General features: G+C 46.6%; 1 protein-coding gene across 1 annotated transcript; it reads right to left on the bottom strand.

The window, feature by feature from the left end:
* Positions 1-198: 198 nt before the first annotated feature.
* Positions 199-22,095, bottom strand: pik3cg (phosphatidylinositol-4,5-bisphosphate 3-kinase, catalytic subunit gamma). Its single transcript, XM_079735423.1, has 24 exons — positions 21,946-22,095; positions 21,214-21,426; positions 20,262-20,433; positions 19,342-19,604; positions 18,713-18,799; positions 18,231-18,331; positions 17,253-17,422; positions 16,317-16,504; positions 15,923-16,030; positions 15,538-15,625; positions 14,710-15,205; positions 13,949-14,047; positions 13,346-13,481; positions 11,703-11,768; positions 10,623-10,766; positions 9,974-10,055; positions 9,455-9,558; positions 8,172-8,318; positions 7,608-7,698; positions 6,235-6,365; positions 2,963-3,074; positions 2,434-2,591; positions 1,397-1,478; positions 199-1,216 (listed from the first exon to the last, which is right to left on the bottom strand). The coding sequence occupies exons 2-24, from the start codon at positions 21,421-21,423 to the stop codon at positions 1,017-1,019; spliced, it is 3,435 nt and encodes a 1,144-aa protein (XP_079591549.1). The 5' UTR covers positions 21,424-21,426; positions 21,946-22,095; the 3' UTR covers positions 199-1,016.
* Between the last annotated feature and the right edge of the window lie 5,845 nt (positions 22,096-27,940).

Raw genomic sequence — 27,940 nt, 5'->3', positions numbered from 1 at the left:
TCGGTTGGCGGGCTGTCACGTCAATCATCGGGTTGTGCCTCGCCATTGGTCGGAATGGTTCGCTGTTGTTCGGTTTAGGTCGGAGTACAGTGGCAGAGAAATACAGGCGGTAGTAGACCATTTAAAACCAGGACGAATCCCCCTCAATGAAATACACGAATCACAGTAATAACATAGTAATGACACATTGAATACATGTACAGCCATAACAAGACTGTCATTTATTTTGAAAAAATAATCTTATGTAGGACATGGAGTGCAACAGACTGAATTTGAAACATCAACAAAAGGCAGTGACTATTGAGTCCTATCCAACTGCCATTCAACGTATTGATTTGGCAGAATTCTCCTGATTGTTACAAAATAAACACTGTCGTCCAATCAAACAATAAAAAATAACAAAAGGTCTTGTTTATGATGATTACAGTGAAGATAATCAGATTAAATCATTATCTGGATTAATTAAGTCATTGGTTTAGATAAAAAAATAGGATGCCAGACATTCAATCTGATATTGTATGATGAGATCTAACTAAAGAATTTAAATATATGTTTGATTGAATTGATGTGTACATAGTTAAGAGATATAAAATGTCAACATGATATTACATAATACATATGACATAATAATAATATTATTATTAAAAATATTCATTTACAGGAGCTTGGCATATGGTAATAAATTACATTAATGGGTTTGATATGTCCTAACATGTCCTTGAGTTTACATTGGGCGGGACAGCTGAGTCACGTTCATTCAAAGTGATGTCATAAAGTAAACAACAACAGCAGCAACAACACACATACAAAAATTTCCGACATTTAAAAATGTCAAGCTCTCCATGACCCTCTCTAAACAAACCTTATCAGCTCAACTGATGAAAAGAAAACAAAAATAGCAGGAATCTGAAGTTTATAATATATAATAATTAGCCGGCAAAACACAGTTCTTCGCCGATAAAACGTACAAAACAAGCGCAACGATCAACAATGTGCGAAGTACGATGTAAGGAGGTTTACGTGGAGCGTTTCTCCACCCCTTGCTTGATGCCCAGTACCAGGTGAACGAACCAGTTGATTTGCACCATCCAGCCCTTCTCCCTGCAGATCTCGATCTGCTCCAGCAGGTGGCGCTGTGCCTCCTCCTCGCTGCGGCCCACCGTCAGCGCTTCACGGATGTAGTCGATGTCCTCCTTACTGGTCAGCTGGGGCATGCCTGGGGGCCGGTACCATGTAAATATACATTCATATAATACAAATAATTATTTTTTATAGTTAATCAAAATTAATTAATAAAAAAAGATACTTATTATGACTTCCACTGTTTTATCATTATCACACGTGTGTGTGTGTGTGTGTGTTGGTGTGTGTGTGTGTGTGTGTGTTGCGATCGCACCAGTCATGAGCATCATGGAGAAGAGGATGATGAGCTGGTTGGTGTGATGACGAAGAGCGAGGTAGGCCTTCACACACACATCCTGGGAGAGTTAGTGAGAGAGAGAGAGAGAGAGAGAGAGAGAGAGAGAGAAATTCATTAGTTTCTAATTGTATCATGTTTGTTACCCGTGATTATGAATAAATGATTTCATCATCTCTCCAAAGAGTTTAGCCTGACAAAGGTCAAATTTCACCCACCCATGTTGATCAGGGCGTCTTAATCAGTGTGTATCTGAATGCCTGAATGGGTGTTCGTCTCGCTGAGTGGATTTGCATTGTCACGCTGTTCATTTGCATGTATTCTGTTTCTGAACCAACTAATGCTAAACCCTGTAATTAGTCTAAACCCTCAACACATACACAATGTTAACAAACAGAATTCAATGTTTTTTGTGCATGTGCAAATTCTAAAGCACACTCAGCCGTCTTTATACACGTAACCCCCCGTGTTCTGATTCCTACATCAGTTCTGCACTCCGTCCACCACACTGGGGTTTTAAGAAACTAGGTCATGCAGCAATTCCTCTCCTGATTGCATGCTTTGATTTGTTTATTCGCAGCCTGGCTTCCGACGAAAAACAGCGGCTCTGCTGGATGACTCAATGCAAATAGGAGACCTATTTAAGGAGCGTGTGATGAGTGCCGAGCGGAGGAGAGGCCCCTTTAGGGCTGATCAGTGTCTCCTCAGTCCTGCGGGGCCCATGTTTATGAACCGTAGCCACCCGACCGAGACGCCAGCCTATCAGGTGGAAGGGGGAGTGTCCCACCTGGAGAGGGAGAGCAGGACGTACTCCGGCTCCCCGACACACACTGGCTGACCCACACAGGACCCCAGAGTCCACTGCTGCGGGGGCCCCAATGGTACAGACACACACACACACACACACACATACACACACACACACACACACACACACACACACACACAGACATATACACACACTGACACACAAACACACACTTCACATTCCCGTGTTTCATTCCATGTCCTGTCACCTGGAATTTCTGGAAGTGGGGGCTGCTTTTCTTCCCGGCCGTTCCCATGACGTAGAGGAAGTCCGGAGTGAGCACAAAGGGAACCCACTCCTTGCTGATTCCCATGAAGCTCTTGTAGTTCCCCAGGATGTGGCCAAAGTCGATGTGGAAGAGGTTCCCTACGCCAGGGGGGAGGACTCTGTTATGACACCTGTAACTGAGCTGGTCCAGAACCAGTCAAACATGTTCGCTGAGCTTTCTCAGGACCCAGTTACACCTGTTCTCTGAGCTTTTCATATTTTATTATATTATGAAACTCTTTCTGATTCTGGGTCTGAGGATTACATTGAACTGTAGGTTATGAATGAATAACATTGAATTAAAAAACAAAGCTCTTAGATTTAATCCTGCATAAATCTCTTTTAAACAATTTGAGAGAAAGAGAGAGAGAGAGAGAGAGAGAGAGAGAGAGAGAGAGAGAGAGAGAGAGAGAGAGAGAGAGAGAGAGAGAGAGAGAGAGAGAGAGAGAAGTATCATGTGTAGCTGTTACCAGACTCTGTGATCATGATGTTGTCGTTATGTCTGTCCCCAATGCCCAACACATAGGTTGCCACGCAGTAGCCTCCACAGGAGTAAAGGAACCTCTCTACCGCCTGCTGGAACTAGAGCAAGAGAGAGGGAGAGAGGGACATAGAGAGAGAGAGACATAGAGAGAGACGTAGAGAGAGACACACACAAAATAATAAGAATAATAAGGATCTTCATCAAAATGTCAAGCCAGATGCTACGTAGCTACTTCATCACATTTAACACCTGTTCCTGCCGCAAATAGACTCTAAAACACAACAGAGAAAGGGGTTGACTACAAAGCTTAGTGGCGGCAAGCAGGAAACCAAACTGGAGGCTTACTTCCTGTCTGTCTCTCACACTTCCTCTTTAGCTAAAAGAGAATACAATTAGTAGAAGAAACCAGAGAGGTTGGGTTAGACGAAATTCGACTCCGTTTGTTGACGTTGACGTGAGCTACTCAGATCAGATCTACATAGATCAGAACTACTTAGCTCTACTGAGAACAGACCTACTCAGATCAGATCTACATAGATCAGAACTACTTAGCTCTGCTGAGAACAGACCTACTCAGATCAGATCTACATAGATCAGAACTACTTAGCTCTACTGAGAACAGACCTACTCAGATCAGATCTACATAGATCAGAACTACTTAGCTCTACTGAGAACAGACCTACTCAGATCAGATCTACATAGATCAGACCTAAGTACATCAGACCTACTTAGATCAGACCTACGTAGATCAGACCTACTTAGATCAGACCTACATAGATCCAGGGCTCTCAAGTCTCACCCATTCGGTGTGAGACACACGCAATTCAACCCACGCACACGCTCACACGCCACACTTCGTATTTCTCACGCAGAGAAATTACCAGGATAGCGGCCACCAATTTGCGCCGCTATTTAACAGTGGAACAGGTAGGAATCAAATGGGTTTCCCGTACGTAGGGTAACCAGACGTCCTCTTTTGCCCGGACATGCCCTCTTTTTGAGACACTTCAAAAAAAATATGTGGCGGAATTTCCAAATCGTCCGGGATTTTATTAAAGCCTCATACATGTTCACATTGAATTTGCGTTGTGTTTCTCTGGGTCGTTCACAAACTAGTTAGGCTACGCCCTCCCCTACTCAGTTCTGTTCGCTTTGCATTGATGGAAATGAGTAGGGGGAGTGGTTAAGCAGAGCCTTCAGATTGGACGGTTTGACATAGTTACCGTCATGTTTTGTATTTTTTTTTTTTACCATTATTGTTTTATAGGGACAAACATTAACAAATTTCTCCTACAGGGGATAGATAAAGTTCTATCTATTGAACAGAAAGAAACACTTGGTCATACTTAACACACTTTACCACAGCATTGGCCTACTGAATGCCACCGACATATTTTAAGCATTGGACTGAATGCCACATAAATATATAATTATTAGTGCTGTCAAGCGATTAATCACATTAATGTCATAGTTAACTCGCGATTAATCGCACATTTTTTCTATTCTAAATATCCCTTGAACTTTCGAACAAAACTCTTGCTCAGCAAAGATGGGAAATACTATAACATTTATTATTTAAACCAGTATGAATATTCCTACCATACGTAGGCCTATACACATTACCAGGCTATCGAATAACGCCTACACACACACACACACACACACAAACACACACACACACACACACACACACGCGGTGACGGAGTGGTAATCTGGAGAGTCGGGAGAATTCCCGTTGGGCTGTTAACGTTTTGGAGCTGTCGGGCTGATTACTGCGGGATAACAATATTTTGTTTATAAAAGTTCCTTGCAGCGCCGTCCGGCAGCCTGAGCTGTGCGCCCGCAACCTCTCACTCACTCGACAAACTGTCAACGAGAGTAACTGAGCGGCCCCTCCCAAAGTGGTACAGCCCAGGTGGGCCTTGAACTGCGATTGGTCAGAAAGACGTAACAGCTAATGACAACATTGCTCTCTCGTGCAGCAGGCTCGAACAGAGTGACACACAAACACGCACACACTTTTAAGGAGTTTTTCACCCGTTCCGTATCCTTGCTTGCCCCAACAAGTTTGTGCGGCGTGCTTGTTGTTTTGTTTCCGGTGTAGCGTAGCGTTAATCGTGCTCTAAAAAAAGTAACGCCGTTAATAACGCGTTAAACTGACAGCACTAATAATTATGTTTTTGCACGTTTGCAACGTTTAAAAGTTCAGGGGAAAGTAAATGCCTCTACTGGTGTTACTTAAGATAAAAACCTTTTGATGCAGTGTTGTTTCTGAATATTAGGTGTTTAGGGCCAATAATGCTTACTATCATAGTTATTACTCACCATGTCTGTGGACACATGTTAATATACCCCCCCCGCCGCAGATAAAATCTCACTCTGAACTCAGTTCAAAACTTGACAGCCCTGATAGATCAGACCTACTTAGGCCCCGTTTACACGAGGACGCTTGCGGGTAAAAACGACAAAATATTTTATCAGAAGTGCCTTTCGTTTAAACGGTGACAGCGTTTTTGGGGCTTAAAAACGCAAAAATCTGAAACCACCCTCATGAGTGGAAAACTTGAATACGCTCCGCCATAGCGTTTCCGTCTACACTGCCAAGACGCAAAACTCTGCTCAGATCTGCTCACGTCGCGTACGCGTTTACGTCACATACAGCGCCAGTACAGGGAAGTAAACAAACATGTTGTATTATTTCCATGCGTCGGACCATCAAGCTGCTCTGGCAGCTCTCATAAACTTCCAGGAGTATTTCCGTGAAATGGACAGGATATGTACAGATAGTATTACTGAACAGAGAAGGATCTGTAATTATGTTTTGGTTTTCGCGGCACAGATAAGAGAACAAGGACGATTCTACACATGCGCTCAGACATGGTGGTGTTGTGTGATGGTGTATCTATCACTTTTGCGTCTTCTGTTCAGACCGTCATCATGTAAACGTAGCCTTAGATAAGAGCTACTAAGATCAGTCCTACTTAGAGACCTAAGTAGATCAGACCTACCAAGATCAGGATTTCATCATTTAAAGCGTAAGACAACAGACTGTCCAAAATCTCCTCCTTGTTCCTGCATGCACTATATTGTAAGGTGATATAAGATGTGATGATATATTAACGAAGGCACAGTTCTACATAGATATAGCCTTTTATCATTTAAAATCGGTTCCTTGTTCATGCATGGACTATATTTGAATATGATAAGGAATGATAAGATACATTCTTAGTGAGTGAGTGAGTGAGCGAGTGGTCCTACCCTGTCCTCGTTGACACACTTGTCGCGCAGCCATTGGTTGAGGATCTCGTCCTTGAAGGCCCCCCTGCTGCCCACCACGCTCTGCTGGATGTTGGCGATGGTGGTGGCGTCCTTCACGATCTCTATCATACCTGGGGGCGAGAGACACCCAGGGGACATGGAGAGAGAGAGACAGGGAGGGAGAGACACAGAGGGAACATGGAGAAAGAGAGAGAGAGAGAGAGAGAGAGAGAGAGAGACACACCCAGGGGACATGGAGAGAGAAAGAGAGAGGGAAGGATGGGGGCGAGAGACACCCAGGGGACATGGAGAGAGAGAGAGGGAGGGAGAGAGACACAGAGAGGACATGGAGAGAGAGAGAGAGAGGGAAGGATGGGGGCGAGAGACACCCAGGGGACATGGAGAGAGAGAGAGGGGGAGGGAGAGAGACACAGAGAGGACATGGAGAGAGAGAGAGAGAGAGAGGGAGGGATGGGGGCGTGAGACACCCAGGGGACATGGAGAGAGAGAGACAGGGAGGAAGAGGGACACAGAGGGGACATGGAGAGAGAGAGAGAGAGGGAGGGAGGGATGGGGGCGAGAGGCACCCAGGGGACATGGAGAGAGAGAGACAGGGAGGAAGAGAGACACAGAGGGGACATGGAGAGAGAGAGAGAGAGGGAGGGATGGGGGCGTGAGACACCCAGGGGACATGGAGAGAGAGAGACAGGGAGGAAGAGAGACACAGAGGGGACATGGAGAGAGAGAGAGAGAGGGAGGGAGGGATGGGGGCGAGAGGCACCCAGGGGACATGGAGAGACAAGGGGAGGGACGGAGGCACAAAGGGGACATGGAGAGAGAGGGAGGGACGAGGGCGAGAGACAGAGGGGGGTATGGAGAGACAGGGAGTTGTGAGGAGGGAGAGAGACACACAGAGGGAGAGCGAGGGAGTGACAGAGGGAGAGAGAGAGTGAGGGGGGAGATGGACCGAAGAGCGAGGGAGGTGTAAAGGGAGAAAGATAGAGTAGGGAGATGTTTATAAAGGTTTACTGCAAGTTCCATTTTGTGCATGCAAATCAGAAGCAGCACGTAAACAGACGAGGCCATTGTCCTCATACGTCTAGCGTGACTACATCGGCACGCATTAATCTACCTTTAGGGAAGTGTGTGTGTGTGTATATACGGTAATCTGTATATTCAGGCCGGTGTGTGCTTGCATGTTTGTTTCCTATTTCCGTTTGTAACGTTTATAACTCCAATTCACCATGCGGCCAATGATGCGGTCATTCTGTTGCATAATATTTAAGCATAGATAGTCTTCTAACGCTATCGTTGCCCCTGGAGACCCACTGTTTCCCCTGCAGACCTGGTGTTGCCCCGGGAGACGCACTGACCTATCCGGTTGCCCGTGGAGATGCAGCCGTAGGGCAGCAGCGACAGGTCCAGTGACTCCGTCTCCCAGATGGACTCCATGATCAGCAGGATCTGACCGGGCGACAGGTGAGAGTGAGGGATGGGCGTCACACCGTTGAAACTTCCCTCTTTAGGGAGGAAGTTCTCTGAGCTGGACCCGAGGGGGGCAGGGCCCGGTCCCCAGGGGGCGGGGCCGGACCCCATGGGGCGGAGTCAGGCTGGAGCCTCCAGAGGGGCGGGGCCAGACCCCAGAGGGGCGAAGTCAGGCTGGAGCCCCAGAGGGGCGGCGCCGGACCCTAGAGGGGCGGGGCCTGACCCAGAGGGGCGGGGCCTGACCCCGGATGGGCGTGGCTGGACCCCAGAGGGGCGGGGCCAGACCCCAGAGGGGCGGTGCCGGACCCTAGAGGGGCGGAGTCAGGCTGGAGCCCCAGAGGGGCGGCGCCGGACCCTAGAGGGGCGGGGCCTGACCCAGAGGGGCGGGGCCTGACCCCGGATGGGCGTGGCTGGACCTCAGAGGGGCGGGGCCGGACTCGAGTGGGCCTCACCTGCAGGATGAGCATGTCCTGGCGCAGGTCGTCCCCGTCCTTGAAGATGATGCCGATGGGGTCAGAAGAGAGGCTGCTGGGGTCGGCCCGCTTGAACTGCAGCCACAGAGGCCTCTTCTTGGAGGCCATGACCTTACACTGCTCTATCTGCACTCACACACACACAGGGGATGACAGTGGCACACACACACGCACACACATGCAGGGGCATGCACACACGCATGCACAAAGGGGCGGCACCCACGCACACAGGGGACCCACACGCATGCACGAACACAGGCGCACACCCGCACACAAACAAGCACTCACAAAAACACAAGCAAACAACCAGAGGCACATACACACACGGGGGCACACGCACAAACACACACACACACACACACCCAGAGGGTCACAATTACACACACACACACACACACACCCACAGGGGCACAAACACACACAGACACACATATGCAGACACACAGTCACATTCGCACACACACACACTTGCACGCAAACATACAAACACCAAACAGACATGCAAACAATATCAACACACACATACAGATAAACACAGGTGAATGAAACGCACACCCACACACACACACATTTGTGCATAAAAAAAACAGGGAAACAAAGACACTGACAGAACAAAAACACTGAAAACACAGACCCATGTGTTTTTTACATCCATAGCTCTGTGTATCATAGTGTTACAAATATAACTTATCACTAGAAGATTCTGCTGACACACATCCAAATGCTATCGCCTCCCAACAATATTTTGCTAAATCCGTAACACTTACTTCCTGGATCCATTAGCTGTTTGACAAAGGCATTTGTAAAAATGGAGGAAATAATTATGTTATTTGCTGGCCTTTCCATGACACCAGAACAAATTAATGAGGATTAATTTGGTTTATTGAATTGGATCTGCAAGGAAGTTCCCTGGATTCCCCGGGATTTATCTGGCAGTAGCTGAACACTAATGCCAGTGCAAAGCAAATCAATTGCATTATTTGTCATGGTACTCTTAATTAAATAATACATTAGTTGTTGTGTGTGTGTGTGTGTATGTGCATATGCGTCTGTGTGTGTGTGTGGTTATGCGTATGTGTTTCTGAGTGTGTGCACCTGCGCGTGTGTGTGTGTGTATGAGACTGCGTGTGTGTGTGCGTGGGCTTATGCGAGTGTGTCTGCATGTGTGCGTGTGCGTGTGTGTGAGTGCGTGTGTGTGCGTGTGTGTGAGGTCGTGTCTGAGTGTGTGCGTGTGTGTGTGTATGTCTGTGTGTGTGTCTTACCATTAACGTTCCCGCTCTTAGACCAGGATCGTAAGGGACTCTGAAGGTCTGAGGAAGACCAGACGACTGCAGAGCCTCCAGCATCTGACGCAGCTGGAACACCACTAACACACACACACACACGTACGTACACACACACACACGCAGACGCACACACAAAGTAAGACAAGAAGATAGACATGGAAAAATATAAATTACTGAGATAGACAGACAGATGAAGAAAGACAGACTGACAGACAGACAGACATGTAATTGGAGATAGACAAACAGTTGGAGACAGACAGGTGGAGGGAGACAGAGAGACACACACACAGACAGACAGACGGACAGACAGAAAGACTTACAGTTTGAGACAGACAGAACAACAGAAACCAGAAAGACAGACGCCAGACAGACAGAAACCAGACAGACAGATACCAGGGAGGCAGACAGAAAGAGAGACAGAAACCAGACAAACAGAAAGACAGAAACCAGACACAAGACAGACGCTAGACAAACAGTGGGGGTGGACCTCCTCACCTTGTGAGGACACGTCGTACTTGTCTGCCAGCATGGCCTTCATCTCCCGCGTGACTTTCTGCAGCGCCTCCGTCACCTCCACCTGCACACGGGGGACGGGGGAGGGGGCGTGGTCATGTGATCATACTGTCACTCACTCACACATTCGGTGGGCTTTCTCAGATTGTTTGTATTTTGATGTATCGACGGTTTAAGGGGGTTTTATCTGTTCTAGAAGGTTAGATGTGATCTCTATGTACGTCCTCAGAAACCAGCCAAACATGGGTTTCCTCTGTTGTAGTAATGGTGGTTGTTGTTTGTGTATGTTGTTGTCTGGATGTTGTTGTTGTTGTTGTTGTTATGGTTGCTGTTGTGTTGGTGGTGCTGGTGGTTGTGGTTGTTTTGATGTTGTTGTTGTTGTTATGGTTGCTGTTGTGCTGGTGCTGGTTGTGGTTGTTTTGATGTTGTTGTCATGGTTGTTGTTGTGGTTGTTGTTTTTGTGGTTGCTGTTGTTGTTGTTTTTGTCGTTGTTGTTGTGGTTGTTTTTCTCATTGTTGTTGTGTTTGTTATGGTTGTTATTGTGGTTGTTGTGGTGGTTGTGGATGTTGTTTTGTTTGTGGTGGTTGTTGTTGTTGTTTTTGTTATTGTTGTTGTCGTGGTCATAGGTGACCTGCTTGTGGAAGTCTTTCAGCATGGCGTCCCCACAGCCCCGGAGGTAGGCCTCCAGCAGCACGGCGTAGCGTTGCTGGTAGTGCAGCGACTGGACGATCTCGCTGCGCAGGAACCAGAACAGGAAGTGGCCGATGCGCTTGCTCTGCAGGAACATCAGAGGCAGATAAAAAGCGCTGAGTCACGGTAGGAGGAGGAACAGACAGACAATGAGGGGAGATTAACAGGGATGAATGAGTCAGGCGTTAGACTACGGGACTTCAAAGTATGAAGCGCTTTAGTTCTGGGAGGAACGCATTGGATTTATATTTGAATGAACTCAATTCTAAATGTATTCATATATCGTTATATCATGTTGTTATATCGCATTCAGGAAATAATTAGTCTTATTACAGCCTTATAGTTTAATTTATTTTATTATTTTCAGCAATGGAGAAAATATGAAACCTGTGAACACGACAGAGAGAAAGACTATTCTCCTATTGGTAGAGAGAGACATGCTGATCCTTGATCAGTACATTATCATGTTCCTATTGGTAGACAGAGACATGCTGATCATTGATCACTACATTGCCATGTTCCTATTGGTAGAAAGAAATATATGCTGATCAGTGATCGGAACTTTATCATGTTCCTATTGATAGAGAGAGACATGCTGATCAATGATCAACACATTATCACGTTCCTATTGGTAGATAGAAAGACATGCTTATCAGTGATCGGTACATTATCATGTTCCTATTGGTAGAGGGAAAGACATGCTGATCAATGATCAACACATTATCACGTTCCTATTGGTAGATAGAAAGACCTGCTGATCAGTGATCGGTACATTATCATGTTCCTATTGGTACGGAGAAAGACATGCTGATCAGTGATCGTTACATTATCATGTTCCTATTGGTAGAGAGAAAGACATGCTGATCAGTGATTGTTACATTATCATGCTCCTATTGGTAGAGAGAAAGACATGCTGATCAGTGATCGTTACATTATCATGTTTCTATTGATAGAGAGAAAGATATGATCGGTACATTATTATGTTCCTATTGGTAGTGTGAGTGTTGGGAGAAGAGCTTACTCTCAGGGCTCTCTTCAGCAGGAACCTGACCAGGGCGCTGTCGTGGTAGGGCTCAAACTTCACAGCCTGGAGGAGACACACAAACACACACACACACACACATGCACACACACACGCATGCACACAAACACGCACACAGAGGCACACGCAGACACAAACACACACAGAGGCATCCACACACACACACACACACACACAAACACAGAAACAAAATGTAAATCATGGAAGATAAATGCCTGTAGATTATACACAATAATCTATACTCTTCCATGTCTTGAATTTACATGGCATGCCAAGAGCTCCATTGTCCTGTCAAACAGACATGCTGTTTAAAACAGATAGCAGGCATTAGCATGGGGGACAGGACAGGCTAGCAGTGGTGTAGTGTGTGTTCAGAATCTACCTGTAGTCATCCTTAGGCATGACACCTAACCCATGGTCTTTAATGACCGATAACTTAGCATATATTCACCATGAGCCACTTAGGATAAAAGCATGTGACACTGCAAAATGTGGTACATCATGTGAATAAGGTTCAAACGATAATTAACCCATGCATGGCGAAGACAATTTCATTGTGTAAGCACTTTGTTTCTCCACTCTCGTTCGGCACCACATGACCTGCAGCGCTCGCAACTCAGCGAGATGGTCAGGTGCTTGTGGGCGGAGCTACAGTTCAGGGAACGGAGGGAGATTCAAACAGTGGGCGGGGCAGAGGGGAACATGGAAGTACTCAATGTTTTTGTTTTTTTTTTGCCCTGGTGGTTTGTCGTCCATGAAGACAGGCAACCAGTGTTGACTTGACCACCTCAGTCTTTAACAGAGAGTGTGTGTTGTAGGCTGTGGCATTCTGCCTTTAGAGTTTATCAATAGTGTCTCTTTGAGAAAGAAACCCACAGCAATGCGCAGCCGTTAAAATCTTTCCTTCTGATGTGGTTCATTTTGAATTAATTCAAGGACTCATCCCGTTTTGGTTGGGTTTCTTCATGTCTTTTGGAGTTCAAGTTCTATTTTTGCGTTTTAATGAGGCTTTATTTTTTGAGTGTTTGTTGTGGACTTTGGAATTCATTAAGACATGGACTGATCTTGACCTACTTGGTTATTCTCTTTATATTAAGCTGACAAGAACTAGAATATATTAAGCTGACTTTTAGAAACTTGTGAAAGATGGACTACGTAGCAATAGTGAATATTGAGGACGCACTGCTTGTATCGAACTAGGGGGAGCATTTCTTAGTCCATCACTTGTCAGTCACTTTGACTGAAAGCAACTACTAACTAAACAACTGAATCTAAAGGAAGTAAAACCACTCGGAGGGAATTCCAGGATGACTGGCATCACTCGTAGGATAGCAGGATCAACCGTTGGGTTGATCCAGTGGGCTGAACCAACGGGTAGGCCGACCCAGTGGGCTGAAGCAACCGGTAGGCTGACCCAGTTGGCTGAACTAGCTGGTAGGCTGATCCAGCCATCACTCATCTGGGTGGACACTCCCACTTGTGACATCACTAGAGGATCGATTTTGACATGGCTTGTAATGGTGGGTCAAAGTCACACTTGGTGGAGGGAGAGGGAGAGAGAGAGAGAGAGAGAAAGAGAGAGAGAGAGGGAGAGAGAGAGAGAGAGAGAGAGAGAGAGAGACCTGTACGAGCTGCAGGAGATACCGGAGCACGTCGTCTCCCCCCAGGGTCTCCAGCTTTCGGACGGCCATGGAGCGGACCTGGGCGTCCGAGTAGTTACAGTCCAGCATCTGGAGGGCCAGACCTACGTCCAGACCACTGGACGGACACACACACACACACAGGGGTCGAACGCACACACACACACACACACACACACACACACACACACAGACAGGGGACGCACACACACACAGGGGACGTACGCAGACAGGGGACGCAACCACATACAGAACCACAGGGGGACGCACAAACACAGGGGATGCACACACACACACACACACACACACACACACACACACACACACACACACACACACACACACACACACACACACACACACACACACAGGGTACGCACCCCCACAGAAGACAAAAGCCATTATTGGTGGTGGGATCTATTGTTGTTGAATGTCCATCATGTTGAATGACGGGTGTGTGTGTGTGTCTGCCTGTGTGTCTGTCTGCCTGTGTGTCCGTGTTGTGTGTGTGCGTGTGCATGTACACGTGTGTGTGTGTGTGTGTGTGTGTCTGTGTGTGTGTGTCTGCCTGTGTTTGTGTCTGACCTGCTGTCCCAGGCGCTGCTGCGCTCCAGCATGGCGTGGGCCGCCTGCACGTCCTCCTGTCGGCCCCAGCGCACCGAGGCCAGCAGCTTGGGGTAGGCCCTGAACACACACACACACACACACACACACACACACACACACACACACACACACACACACACACACACACACACACACACACACACACACACACACACGCACACACAGACAGCCAGGGGGTATGCTAATGTTAGCATAACGATCAGCAGCAAGGACATATGCTAACGTTAACGTAAGGATCAACAGTAATGAGGTATGCTTAGCTAACTCTAGCATAAGGAGGAACAAGAAGGACATATGCTAACATTAGCATAAGGATCAACAGCAATGACATATGCTAAGCTAACATTAGCATAGGGATAAGCGATCAGGACATATACCAACACTAGCATAAGGATAAAACATTAGGCTAAGGAGAAACAGGAAGGACAAAGGCTAACATTAGCCTAACGATAAAAAATGAGGACATATGCTAACGTTAGCCTAAAGATAAACAATGACTACACATGCCATCGTTAGCCTAAAGATAAACAACGAGGACATATGCTAACATTAGTCTAAAGATAAACAATGAATACACATGCTAACGTTAGCCTAAAGAAAACAAACGAGGAAGGATGCTAACGTTAGCCTGAAGATAAACAACGAGGACACATGCTAACAATGGCCTAAAGATAAACAACGAGGACGGATGCTAACGTTAGCAAGGGGACCGATCGTACCGGGGGTGGCGCATGCACTCGTGGCGGAAGTGCCACAGAAGCTCCTTGTCCTCGGGGCTCAGCGGGTGCAGGGGGTCCTTGGCCAGGATGGCCTCAAACTGCTTCCTCAGGTGGTTGGGCATCTCCCTCTGGCCCCGCTCGCCCCCCGGCTCCCCGCCGTCCTCTCCCCCCGAGTCCCCACATCCACCACTACTGGCTCCACCACAGCTGCCTCCTCCACCACCAACACTGGCTCCACCAGCGCCCCCGGAGTCCCTGCTCTTGGGCAGCACCACGGGGTAGCAGTACTTGTCCAGGGACACGGCGACGGCCATGGAGGAGGTCTTGTCCGGGTTGGTGGCCGAGGTGAGCTTGTCGGCGTTGACGCTGCTGCTGCTCTCCTCGCCCTTCTCGGGGATCTTCCACATGTGCAGCACGAACTCGCCCTGCCGCAGCAGTGAGCGGTGGTCCACAAGCAGCAGGTTGACGTAGTACTGCAGCCGCGTCTTGCTCTTGCCTGGATGGACGGGTCAGAGCAGTGATGATACATTTTTTGACTCACGGAAGAGGGTTCCTGATTGGTGTGGTCCCCCAAAGCCCCCACCGTCTACCTGTCCTCGTCCAGGGTCTACCTTGACATGTGTTGATGGGGAAGGATTATGTAGGGGGCTATAGGGGGTAGAGGTACAAGAGCTGACCTCTATCTACCATTCATCATGGTTCTGAATCCACTGTGAGTCATTTTGGATTGACGCACCTAAATGCTAGTCAATAGTGAAGGGTGTATTTATCGTACAAAATAAAAATGTATGTGGGAATGTAAGGATTCAAAGAAAGGATGGATGAGACCTTCAGCGGCGCTTCCTCCTCCAGGACTGTCCTGGTAGCTGGAGCCTCCCTTAGAGGTCGTGGGTGGAGCTGTCTTTCCACAGGACACCTGTGTCAGCCAATAGAAACCAAGGTCAAACAATAGAAGCCAAGGTCAACTTCGAGAATGGCGGCGTAACACCATACTGAAGCCGGAAGTAGGAATATCTTCTGAACTATCGTGTGTGATTGTGTTGAGAGCTGACTGCATTTACTCCTTTCCATAATACCACTGTTTCTGGTTATATCTATTGACCATTACTCTTTAAAATAATATGTAATGTCTGTTATCGCATCCAATATGATGGGCGGAAACACGCCTCCAACTGGTACATTTGTAAAGGTACTGAGTAACTTCAGACCGGACCTGTAGGTTAAGGCGCGCTCCCTTGGGCAAGTCTCTGATCTTGATGTCAAACTCCAGCCAGGTGTTCCAGAGAACCTCCTCCATGAAGGGCTTGGAGGTTGTCCTCTCCTTCCAGACCCAAAGCAAACGACGAATCAATCAACCGGGTAAAACATACTAGTCTAGGACGACCTATATACTGTAAGACCCAGGCATTAACACTGTCAGGGTTCAGGGTTCGATTCCTAATGGGGCCACCCATTTTATATAAAAAGTTTGGCTAAAAAATCATAAAAGAAATGGCAAATATTCAGCATAATCAACCGACAAAGGATATTGAATATAGCTTAATGAAATTGTATTTTAAGTGAGTAACAATGGATGTGCTACCAGGGCTAAGGTACACCTAGCTTACCTGAGCTAGGAGCTGCTGGCCGTGGAAGATGCTGGCCTCTATGTAGACCGTCAGGTCGGGGTTCCGGGGCAGCAGGGGGATGTCAATGCCCAGGACCTTCACCCTGAACTTCCTGTTGCAGTCCCACATGGAGATGGTGAACACCCTCTCGTGGTCCTTCTCATCGATGGTGAGCTGCTCATGGGTCCCTGGGTAAGGACATGGGTAGCAGTTGAAGACTTTATTGCGATCTCATCACAAATCAAATTTCACATTGAAGTAACACCAAAGAGTCTACTTTAAAACGCTCTTCTTTAAAACTATCTACTTAACAATGCTATATGTACACTACAACACTCTACCTTACAACACTCCACTCAACAACGCTATACTTTAAAACCCTCAACTTTACAATGCTCTACTTTATAACACTGTACTTTATAACCCTTTACTTAACAGCACTCTACTTTTCAACTGTCTACTCTATAACTCTCTGTTTTACAATACTCTACTTTACAGTTCTCTTCTTTACAACACTCTTATTTACAACTCTACTTTACAATACTCTACTTTACACCTGTCTTCTTTACAACGGTCTACTTTACAACGCTCTTCTTTACAACTCTCTACTTAACAACGCTCTACTTTACAACCCTCTACTTAACAATGCTCTACTTTACAACCCTCTACTTAACAACACTCTACTTAACAACTGTCTACTTTATAACTGTCTGTTTTACAGTGCTCTACTTTACCTCTACTTTATAACCCTTTACTTAACAGCACTCTACTTTACAACCCTCTTCTTTACAATGCTGTACTTTACAAGGCTCTACTTTACAAGGCTCTATTTTACAACGCTCCACTTTACAGCCCTACTTTACAACTCTCTACTTAACAACGCTCTAATTTACAACTCTATTTTACAACAGTTTTCCTGGGGCTTCTGGGGATTACCTGCCACTCCGGTGCAGTCATCCACCTGGGCCCAGTCCTCCTTCTGTACCTGGTCCAGGCCAGTGTCGGGGAGTTTCTCCAGAACCAGGTGGATCTCCTCCCCGTTCTTCAGACACCGTCGAATCCAGCTGAAGTCCTGCAGGGGTCGGTCCCCGTACAAGTACTCCTCTCTGTGCAGAATCAAGACTGGTTATATAAGTGTTCCTCCCTGACAGAACCCAGAGTGGTTACAGAAACCAGAGTGGCAGATAACCCAGAGTGGTGAGAGAACCCAGAGTGGTACAGAACCCAGAGTGGTTAGAGAACCCAGAGTGGTGACAGAACCCAGAGTGGTGAGAGAACCCAGAGTGGTTAGAGAACCCAGAGTGGTTAGAGAACCCAGAGAGGTTATAGAACCCAGAGTGGAGACAGAACCCAGAGTGGTTACAGAATCCAGAGAGGTTATAGAACCCAGAGTGGTGACAGAACCCAGAGTGGTTACAGAACCCAGTAATTATTCAAACCCTCCTCCCTTTACAGAACCCAGTGATAAGCCAGTGAAAACTACTAAGGCCAATACGTTGTAATATTTACTTTTTTTATTACCATATACTAACTGTTATTAATAAAATGAGTGTGAAGTTAAAAGCCATCACCCTGTATGAGAGTCGAAACATTGCCGTGACAGACAGAGGTAAGCGGTGGTAAACTATTCAAATGTCTCTTCCAGGAAGCGTGATCAAGTGAGATAAGTGTGAGAACATAGTTGCAAGACAAACACGATCAAACTAGAATGAATGTTTCCTTTCTCAATGTGCACTGCCCTGCCTGACTTATCAAAGAGGGCAGAAATAGGTTGGTATGGGAGGGGCTTATCACTGATTCTTTCAAATAAAACCTAAGAAAACCCATTGGTTTATACCTTCTGTGCATCATCCATGTAGTTTGTTTAAACATTAAGAAACTGTAGCTCACCCACCTTCAACCCGTTTAACGTACCTGCCGCACACTCGTAGAATGAAATCCGACTCGCACACATCGTCAGGGATCCCCACTAAAGCCCTCTTATTGGCTGTCTTGGCAAAGACGCTGGCCAATACCTGAGCAGGATTGGGAATGAGAAGATGATTGACATGTTAGCGCTAGCCTGGGAGGAACCATTGGATTTGAATTACATTTTATTACGCTTGTATACCCTTCACTTTAGATGCTTTTACATTCTAACGACTGCATTGCTATAGCAACACAGGGGCAATCAGACACAGCCACTGTAGTTTCAGTTCCCTTTTATACTGGACTTAAGGACTCCTTGACGACAACAAGAACCATTTCCCCGTTTTCTTTCACATTGACCCGCGTGTTTCAACACATCACCCATGGCAACGCCAACGGCAGAGCCAACCCTGCATTTCATAATGGGTGGATTTCCCAGAGCCCGGCAGCATGCGTTATGCTAATGGAGGGTTCCATTCCCCATTTACCTGTTCAGGTGTGCTGTCGATGGACACCTTGATGGTCTGGCTGGCGGTGAAGATGTGGATGACAACCAGGAGGTGTCCATTCATCACCTGTCACATGAGATTATAGTTAGAGATAGAGTTATAATGCTCTCACTCACCACTAACTAGCAGGTGCTATCAGCAGTGCTGTAGTATAAATAATAGCATAATTGGATTTGTACAAAAATGTGTCTTTTTAGTTTTGTTGCAAATCTGTGTCCAAATATGTAGACAGCTGCGTTGCTCTGATTGGCTGTAGGACTATACAATTGCATCAAGAGATATCCAAAGGGCGGAATTAACTCTACCCCTTAGAAATCGGGAAGAAAAATCTCCTTGAGCAAGACACCTAACCCAAACTGCTCTGAACGAGCTGGCTGTCGCCTTGCGTGGTTGACACCTCCGTCGGTGTGTGTACGAACCGTTGTATGTTGCTTGGATAAAAGTGTCTCCTAAATGTAAAATGGAGATCGGAAATGGAAATCGGAAATGAATATCGGAAATGAACTGCAGATCGTCCAGACGAATACGCATCTGTGAATCCCTCCATCAAGACGTCAGGCCTCTTGAGTCTAGTACTCCCCAGCTGACCTCCCAGTCCCTGCCCTGACCTTGCTCAGCAGGTGGTCTCGGAGGGGCCGGTCCGTCACCCAAGGGTCCACAGCGTACAGGCGGGGGTCGCGCTCCTGCAGTTCATTGCGCCGCGGCGTGAGCAGCTTGCGCCGTGTGAACTCCAGCTCGTCGTCGTGGACGTTGCTGACGTCTGTCACGTCGTAGCCAATCAGCTGGTTGAGGAACTGCTGGTAGCGGAGGGCCTCGTCTTGCTGGGGGGGCCGGAAGACCAGCGAGATCCGGCCCACGTCCTTCTTCAGCGCTGGGGGATGGGGGGGGGGGGGGAAGCACACATAATTAAGAGATCATTTGAATTAAAGTCTAAGTTAAAGTCTGCTTGATTAAAAATGTCTTCACATGTAACAAACATACAAAGGAATCGAAACAACGTTTCTCACTATCCTACGGTGAAAGGGATAAAGTGCACAGGCACAACAGATAAAGATGAGTACACAATAAAGTGCACATTTACTAATCTGAAAATAAACAATGAAATATAAAAATTTGATAAAAGTGTCTCTTAAATGAAGTCCCAAATCGTAGATACCTCAATAGATAGCATATGGAACAGACGATATTATTTCATTGGGTCATAACAACAGCAGACCGTTAGAAACGTCACGTTAAATGACACAAGTCATAATATTACTTTGTAATAAAGAGTGTGACTAAAGCCATAGTAGAAAAAAATAAAACAAAGGCAACAAATAAATAGAAGTGCTAAACTAAGCTATCTTATCTTGGTGCTAGCTCAGCTTGATGCTAGCTTAGCTTGATTCTAGCTTAGCTCGATGCTGGGGCTCAACGCCGACCTCTCCAGTAGTAATAGCAACAAAATAACAACAAATAACAACAAAATAAAATAAGTGAGGCTTAGCTCGATGCCAGCTTAGCTCGATGCTAGCCCCCTGCCCCCCACCTCTCCAGTAGCGAATGCAGTCCAGCGTCTGGAAGACCTGGTGCTTGTCGTAGATCTCGCACAGCGTGCCCTTCTTCATGTACAGCAGGATGCAATGGTCTGGAGAGAACTTGTGGTAGAAATCTGGGCTGAAGTTGGAGGCAACGGCACGGAGCCACACCTGGGCCTTCACCTGGGGGGGGAAACGGCGCAGGGAGGGGGGTGAGTGGGGGCCATCTTTAGAGGAACGGTGACAGAGGGGAACACGAGATTTACATTTACATCAAGGGGGTTTAGTAGACGCTTTTATCCAAAGCGACTTGGAATAAGTATGTTTGTCAGAAGAAAGAATCTACAATATATCGCTGTCGGTACAGTAAGGATGTTCATAGGACATACAACATACAATAAGTGCGTACATTAAATGCAAGGACGTACAACCTTGTATTTATGCTGTGATCTAATAACATAAACCACTTTCTGAACTAAACTTGATGCTGATTTTTTTTGTTGTATGTATTTTGATTTAATAAGGGCCTAGCTAACTATCCATAACCGCCATAATATGTTCTGTCCATTGTGCCTCTCAGATAGCTTACTGGTATCTCTATATAGCCATTGATCATTCATATTTGATGGATTGATTGTCTAAAAAACTAAGGAAACATCCCAAAAGGAGAGAACCAAATCCATTGATCATCAGTTCTACTAATTATCCATCCATCTTCTATCAATATCAGCATCAATCCATTATTAATCCATACAAATTAACTCACTCCATCGATCCATCCATATTATATCAATAGCAGCATCAATCCGTTATTATCCAGATGAATAAACACATCAGATCATCGCTTGATCTTCAGTTCAACTAATTATCCATCGATCCATCCGTCCTCTATCAATAGCATTATCAATCAATTTTTTTTTAATTAATCTAGATTAATTAGCTATTTAGCTCCGTTGGGCTCACCTGCTCCACGGTCCAGTTCCCGGCCACCTCCAGCAGAATAGTGTGCGGGCTGAGGCCGTTCTTGGGCGTGGTGGGCAGGATGAACTCGATGGTGAACTGGTCCATGGCGCTGACGGAGGCTGAGGTGATGCCCTTCCTCCTCCTCCTCGTCCTGCTCAGAGCAACGCAGTCTTCCTCACCACTCGCGGCACAGATCGTGTGTGGGTCCATGGCCTTTGGAAAGTCAACATGTGCACGATTAATATCCAGTATAACCGCATTTGAATCTGGATTTGACTATATCAAACTTCTAACTTTTGTGAGGTGGTGGCATATGGTTGATTTCATTCAATGCTGAACTTGAGGAATTAGTTTGAGGGGAAAAGTTAATTTTATATTTCGTACACGCACGCACACACACACACACAGACACACACACACACACACACACACACGCACACACATTCGGGGAAGCGAAGCTGAGAAGCAGGAAGAGACATCGGCTACTGACAACACCTCTGTTTCATTAGTTTCACAAAACCCTGTTTCTCACACACCCATGGGCTGAAATTAATGTAAAGTCCTATTAATTTTCAGAACAATTGGGTCAAAACTGTGTGTATGTGTGTGTGCGCGCGCGTGTGTGTGTCGTATGATCGCATATAACGGTCCTGTGATAATGACATAAGTAGTGTCATAAGTGTGTGTGCGCGCGTGTGTGTGTCTGTGTGCGTAAAACTTGAGCCAACTCACCGCTGGGCAGAGACATCGATGGCACCAGAACCCAGACGATGGGGTTAAACTGAACCATTTAGGATGAATCCTTGGAGAAACAGCTCTTTCGAAGTGCAGTTCACCCAGCGGTTAGTTCACTCTCCAGAGTAACAACTTGTTGCCGTCGCACCCCGGGCTGTGCAGTCCCGACACCGACCGCCCCCTCCGTCGTGGTTCCTCTTGGCCGCCATGTTTGTAGTCCTTCATTCCGACCTCCACAATGGACCTCCCCCGTTATGGTTCCTCTCGGTCGCCATGGTTGTAGTTGTCATGTTTGTAGTTTTCATATTTGTATTTCTCTTACGGATGCGCAAAATGTACGCGAACGTCAACAAGAGGAGAAGTTTTGATGAAGCAATAATATCAGCAAGTGCTAAATAAAAACGTATCCCCTTCAGTCTTTATATGTATCTGTAGGTTTCGGGTAGTTTATGGATTATAAGGCTACAACATCTGAAATATGTAGATTGTCCTACTATGCATGCGTTTGAGAAACTATTTAATTAGAGCTTGTTTTAAATCTATTTTACGAGGGACTTTATCCATGAGATGATCAGATATTTGACGCTTATAGTTTTCATTTTTAGTTGTATTGCAAAATGTCGCCCCAAGGGGGTGCTATCGCCTATAGGCCTATTGCTACCCAAAACACCATATTTGTACGTTCTTGAGAGTTGTAATTATACATTTATATATATACAGTTATAATAACTTGACCAGTCCATGGATTAGAATAAAATGATAAAAATGTTATTGAAAATAAGGGGTATTTTTTCAAGGGGAATGTAAAATATCAGCTTGTCATTTTTCTGGCACCTGTAGGCATCCTATTAATAGGAGTGTATCTTTTGAACCAGATAGCAGTATCCCCCTGGCTCCCACCGCTAATATCCATGTCCTTCTCCCTTCCTTAACGCCCTCTACTCTCCCACCCCCCTTCTCCCCCTCACCCCCATCCCCCACCCTTTCCGCCTCCCCCATCTCACCTCCTCATTCCCATCCCAACGTCCCCAGGAATAAGCGACAGAGCATCGGTGTGACTAAAGAATAATCCGTAAAATACTGTTGTGGTTTCATTGAGAAGCCCGTACGGTTGTATGTACAGTAATGGTGAAGGCAGGGCAGGATTATGGATTATGGAGATGATCTCTGCCTGGTCCTTGGGCCTGAAGCGATGTATGGGTTCTAATGGAAACCATTTAAATGCGTTCATGTTGTGGCTTATCTGTGCTTCTGAGGGGTGGAGTGGAAAGGGGGGTGGAGCCTGGGCCTGAATTAAACAGCCTCTATTTGTGTGTTTATTCATAAAAAACAGTTGGTTTTTAGGAGTAAACCGGGGTAATTGACATCTAAATAATCTTTTAGTCTTTCAATGCAGAGAAAGCGTAACCAGATTGGACAGGAGTGTGTGTGCGTGTGTGTGTGTGTGTGTGCGCGCACACACACAAACACACACACGCACACACACACACAAACACACATGCCCCATTACACTCACAAACAGACACACACACACATGCACAAACAGTTGTGCGCACCTATGCACATGTCGTGTGCACATGTCTTTAATCGCATCTATAGAAAGGAGAATGTCAGCATGTGTACGTCGGGTTATGTCTACATGATTATGTATCTGAGCGTGATGTGTAGGAGGGTTTCACTGCACACTATTTATGGTTGATATATTTAAGAAGCTGGAGGGATACATCATTATATACAAGGGAAAGAATGATTCTCAATGAATACCCTTCCCCCCCCCCCCCCCCCCCCATGCAACCTTAAAGATAGTGTCTTATATACATGCGATATTTCCTATAAATTCATATTACAGATCATAAAACAAATAGACTATACATTGCTTTGGCCTATATTGACCTAATTGAATATACATTTTAAAGAAAATAATTAAATACTCTTATTTTTGTGGCTCTAATCCTCTACAAAAGTGAAATCGACCAAGAAAGTATTTGAAATTCAAATGATAACTAAATGCTCAATTAACATGAAACCCTTTGTTTTTCGGTTAGTGGTTTAGTAAGGGAGTGAGGTTGTCAGTGCCTTGCTCCAGCAGGGTTGCAGGCGGCTGTGAGAGAGACAGGCCCAGTGAGAATGCCTTGCTCAAGGGTTGCGGGTTCCTAAGGGTGTGGAGAGTTACCACGGCCCAGTGAGAGTACCTTGCAACAGGGTTAGTGTGGGTGTGTGAGAGAGTGACCCAGGCCCAGTGAAAGTGCCTTGCTGGGGGGTTGCAGGTGACTGTGGGTGAGAGAGAGGAACTGAAGCCCAGTGAAAGTTACTCGCTGGAGGTTCAGGAGAAACCAGGGAGCCGTGAACTTGACCTCTGAACAGTTTCCTCAATTACAGCCTGTCCTTTAATATTGAACACTGTGGATGTGTGTGTGGCCTCTGTAACGGGATACACAGAGTTTGAGGTGTGTGTGTGTGTGTGTGTGTGTGTGTGTGTGTGTGTGTGTGTGTGTGTGTGTGTGTGTGTGTGTGTGTGTGTGTGTGTGTTTCAAGGGGTGCACTTGAGTGTGTGTGTGTGTGTGCTTCTCAGTGTAGCTCAGCCGGGTCACTGTACCACATCAGATAGCCTTATTGACAGCGTGTGTGTGTGTGTGTGTGTCCGTGCATGTTTTGGTATGTGTATCTGTGTGTGTGTTTGTGTTTGCATGTACTTGCATGTATTTATAACCCTCTTTTTACGTGTGCATTTATGTAAGTAAGCTTGCCTTTGGGGGCGTGTGTGCTTGCGTGCGTGTGTGTGTGTGTTTGTGCGTATGTGCGTGTGTGCATGCGTGCGTGCGTGCCTGTGTGTGTGTGTGCGTGTTTGTAAACGTACGTGTGTGTTCGTGAAGGTTACTTGACTCTGCTCCTAGATCTTATCTGTAAGCATCTTTAAAGGCCGACAATTAACTCTGGAGGAAACATTGTCCAATTAGGCCTTGCAGTAGGCACTACACAAGAAAATAATCGGATACACCCCTTCCCTAACAAGACAGCAGATCTCAGACAGAGATACACCGTACATCTCATGTAGCATAGCTACTGAACATGTAGCATACAGACAGCGTTGACTGAGCCTGGTCTACACCCAGACCTCCAGCAGAAGCTATTCTACTCCACCCTCAAAACACTAACAAATGAACTAACTCTCTCTTTCTCTTCTTTCACAACATAATTGATGATAAGCATCTTATCGTAGCTTTCTTTGTTGTATACGGGGAATGGGTTAACCTAAAGATTGTAAGCACTTGGCACTTGGTTCTTTGAACATCCTTACTGTAACGACAGCGATATATTGCTGTTTCTCTTTCTTCTAACAAGTGCTTATTGTAAGTCTCTTTAGATAAAAGCCTCTGCTAAATGCCCTAAATATAAATGTAAATGTAAATGATAAGGGATGTTATTTCTTCTGCTCGTATTGATGAGCCGGTCAAACATGGCCGTAGTCCCAGTGTAACTTTTACAGAAGGAGCTTTTTTCTGCTGTAGTCGGATGGATCAGATTATCCTCTTTTTCCTTTGGCCCAGCAAGATAATGGAACCAAATCTGAACCAGTGACAGTAGTTTGTTCTGCTCTGTGCGCCACAGTGATTCACATTATGAGTCAAGTTAAAACCGGATTCAAGTCCGGTCGTATTCATCCAGGAGGTCCCCATCTGAACGAGGGCATTTCGAATCGGGTCGTGTGGGCGTGTGCGTATTGTTATAGCCAACGTGTGTGTATCCACATATGAATGGAGATATTCAAAAGATTTGAGTTCCTCTCGGGGGGTAATCGGATCCTCACGCGAACGTCGGTATCTTGTCTCATGTTCCTCGGGAGCAGACTGGATGCTCGACTGCCTCGGTGTCCCAGAGTAAACCAATACTTGACCTGCAAAGAAACAGCATTAAACTACAAGACCCACGTATCACTGCCTGTTTGCCCCCCCCCCCTTACCCCCACCCCCCACCCCTCACACCACTCTTACGCACTTATTGTATGTTGTACGTCCTGGCACTTAAAAATAGTACTTAGCATTGTGTCGCAACTTATCCTAGCTATCTTTGTTGTATACAGGGAATGGGTTGACCTAGCGATTGTTAGTGCTTGGCAGTTGTTTCTATGAACATCCTTACTGTACTGACAGTGATATATTATTGTTCCTCCTCCTTCTGACAAATGTACTTATTGTAAATCGCTTTGGATTAAAGTGTCTGCAAAATGCCATATATGTAAATGTGAACGTAGACCTCAGACCTGGCAGGATATTCATACCTTGGTTTCTGCCCACCAGTTGTCATGGCTAAAAATGGTTCAGGGCTGAATATTTAATAAAGGAATTAATTGAATCACGACGTTTCAACAGTTGGGTTGAAACGGGGCAGAGGAAAAAAGATGGATGGCGGTACCATTGGTGTAAATGAAAATTTGATTTCTCTGTGTGTGAATTGATCATGGCAAAAATGCTTCTATAAAAGTTTTGTTCCATCCATCAGTTCCGGGCTGGGAGGGGGGGGGGGCATGAGAGAGGAGGGCAAACAGGCAGTGATACGTGGGTCTTGTAGTTTAATGCTGTTTCTTTGCTCTGGGCGTCAGTCAGTGAAGCATGGAATATTTTGTTAATTGACCTCGGTTTATTGAGATGATGTGAATTAGGATGCCTGTTCGCTTGGCTAATTGATTCTCAAAAGACATAACAAACACGTAAACGCGACAAAACACAACGAAACTAATCATAACGCAACAAAAACCAAAGACAATGCAAAGACTCCTAGCCCCTGACAGAAGGCAGGACGACCCACCAGTAGCGCCAGTACCCTAATCTGGGCCTGTCCAAGTGGGACTTATCACACACAACCCCCCACCCCCCAACGACAAAAAAAAAAGGAACAAAAAGAGCAGTCAGTCAGCCAGTCAGTCAGCCCCCATGCTGCTGTGTATGCCCTTTTCCACACGTCAGCTTTCAGCCCTGAGGCCGGGGCACAGATGGAGTCAGCCGGTAAGCCTGTCAGCAGAAAGCCATTGAAGTCAAGCGCGGACTAACGGCTAATGAGCCAACCAGTCATTCAGCCGACTGTCCAGAGAGCATAAGCCCAGATAAGCTCACCCTGAGCCGGGGGGGAGTCCCAGCGTGGGAGCAGTCCGGCGCGTTGGTTGTTGTTCTGCTCCCCTCACCTCCCTGCCCCCCTGACACCCACGGGACCCACGCCGCTTTTGTTTCAGCCATGTGTCGCTGTGTGCAGGCTGGGGTCCGGCTGTGCATGACTGGGTGACTGGATGACTGAGCGGCGCCGCCGAGAGTGAGCGAGTGAGAGAGTGAGTGGGCTTGTTTTGTTTTGTACCGAGCGTGGATGGACTACTGGCGTTCCGGGGAGGTCGTGGGCTGTCTGTAGATCGACCGCGTGTTGGTGCCGTGTTCAACGCCTCCACCACCGCCACCTCCACCTCCACCACCGCCACCTCCACCTCCACCAACTCCACCTCCACCACCACCACCTCCACCTCCACCACCTCCACCTCCACCTCCACCACCTCCACCGGCGCCACCACCACCTCCACCTCCACCAACTCCACCACCACCGGCGCCACCGAAACGACTGCCCCTGTGGATCACGCGTTGGCTGTCACTCAGGAGTTGCCATGGCGCTGCGGAGAAGCCCCTCCTACACGTTTATAGGTGAGTCGGGGCAGTAGCATATGGGGGCCCAGGGGGTAACGGACCGGGGTAAGGGACCGGGGGCTTTTGTTCCACCTGTCCGACCCGTCCTTCGCATATCTTCACTGGACAAAAGCACGCTACCTTAGACCGGACCCTTCATTGTCCCTCTTTTCTCCCCTGTGTGTGCGTTTGTGTGGGTGTGTGTGTGTGTGTGTGTGTGTGTGCGTCTATGTTTGGTTGTGTGTGTGTGTGTGTGTGTGTAATAGTTTCGTCTGCATCCATATGTTAAACTATGAGTTTCTAAAGGTTAGATGGGGTCCGTTCTGTCT

The sequence above is a fragment of the Pollachius pollachius genome (genome assembly GCF_949987615.1).
Source record: "Pollachius pollachius genome assembly, chromosome: 4".
NCBI classification, from domain to species: Eukaryota; Metazoa; Chordata; class Actinopteri; order Gadiformes; family Gadidae; genus Pollachius; species Pollachius pollachius.
Note: the sequence above shows the minus strand (reverse complement) of the source record. Positions and strands in the feature narration are given on the sequence as shown.

Excerpts from the sequence above, each read along its gene's own strand:
- pik3cg (XM_079735423.1), bottom strand. The coding sequence starts at position 21,423 with ATGGACCCACACACGATCTGTGCCGCGAGTGGTGAGGAAGACTGCGTT. Across the intron at positions 18,800-19,341 it reads GAGACCACCTGCTGAGCAAG|GTGATGAATGGACACCTCCT; the intron begins GTCAGGGCAGGG and ends CTCATGTGACAG. Across the intron at positions 18,332-18,712 it reads TCGACAGCACACCTGAACAG|GTATTGGCCAGCGTCTTTGC; the intron begins GTAAATGGGGAA and ends AATCCTGCTCAG.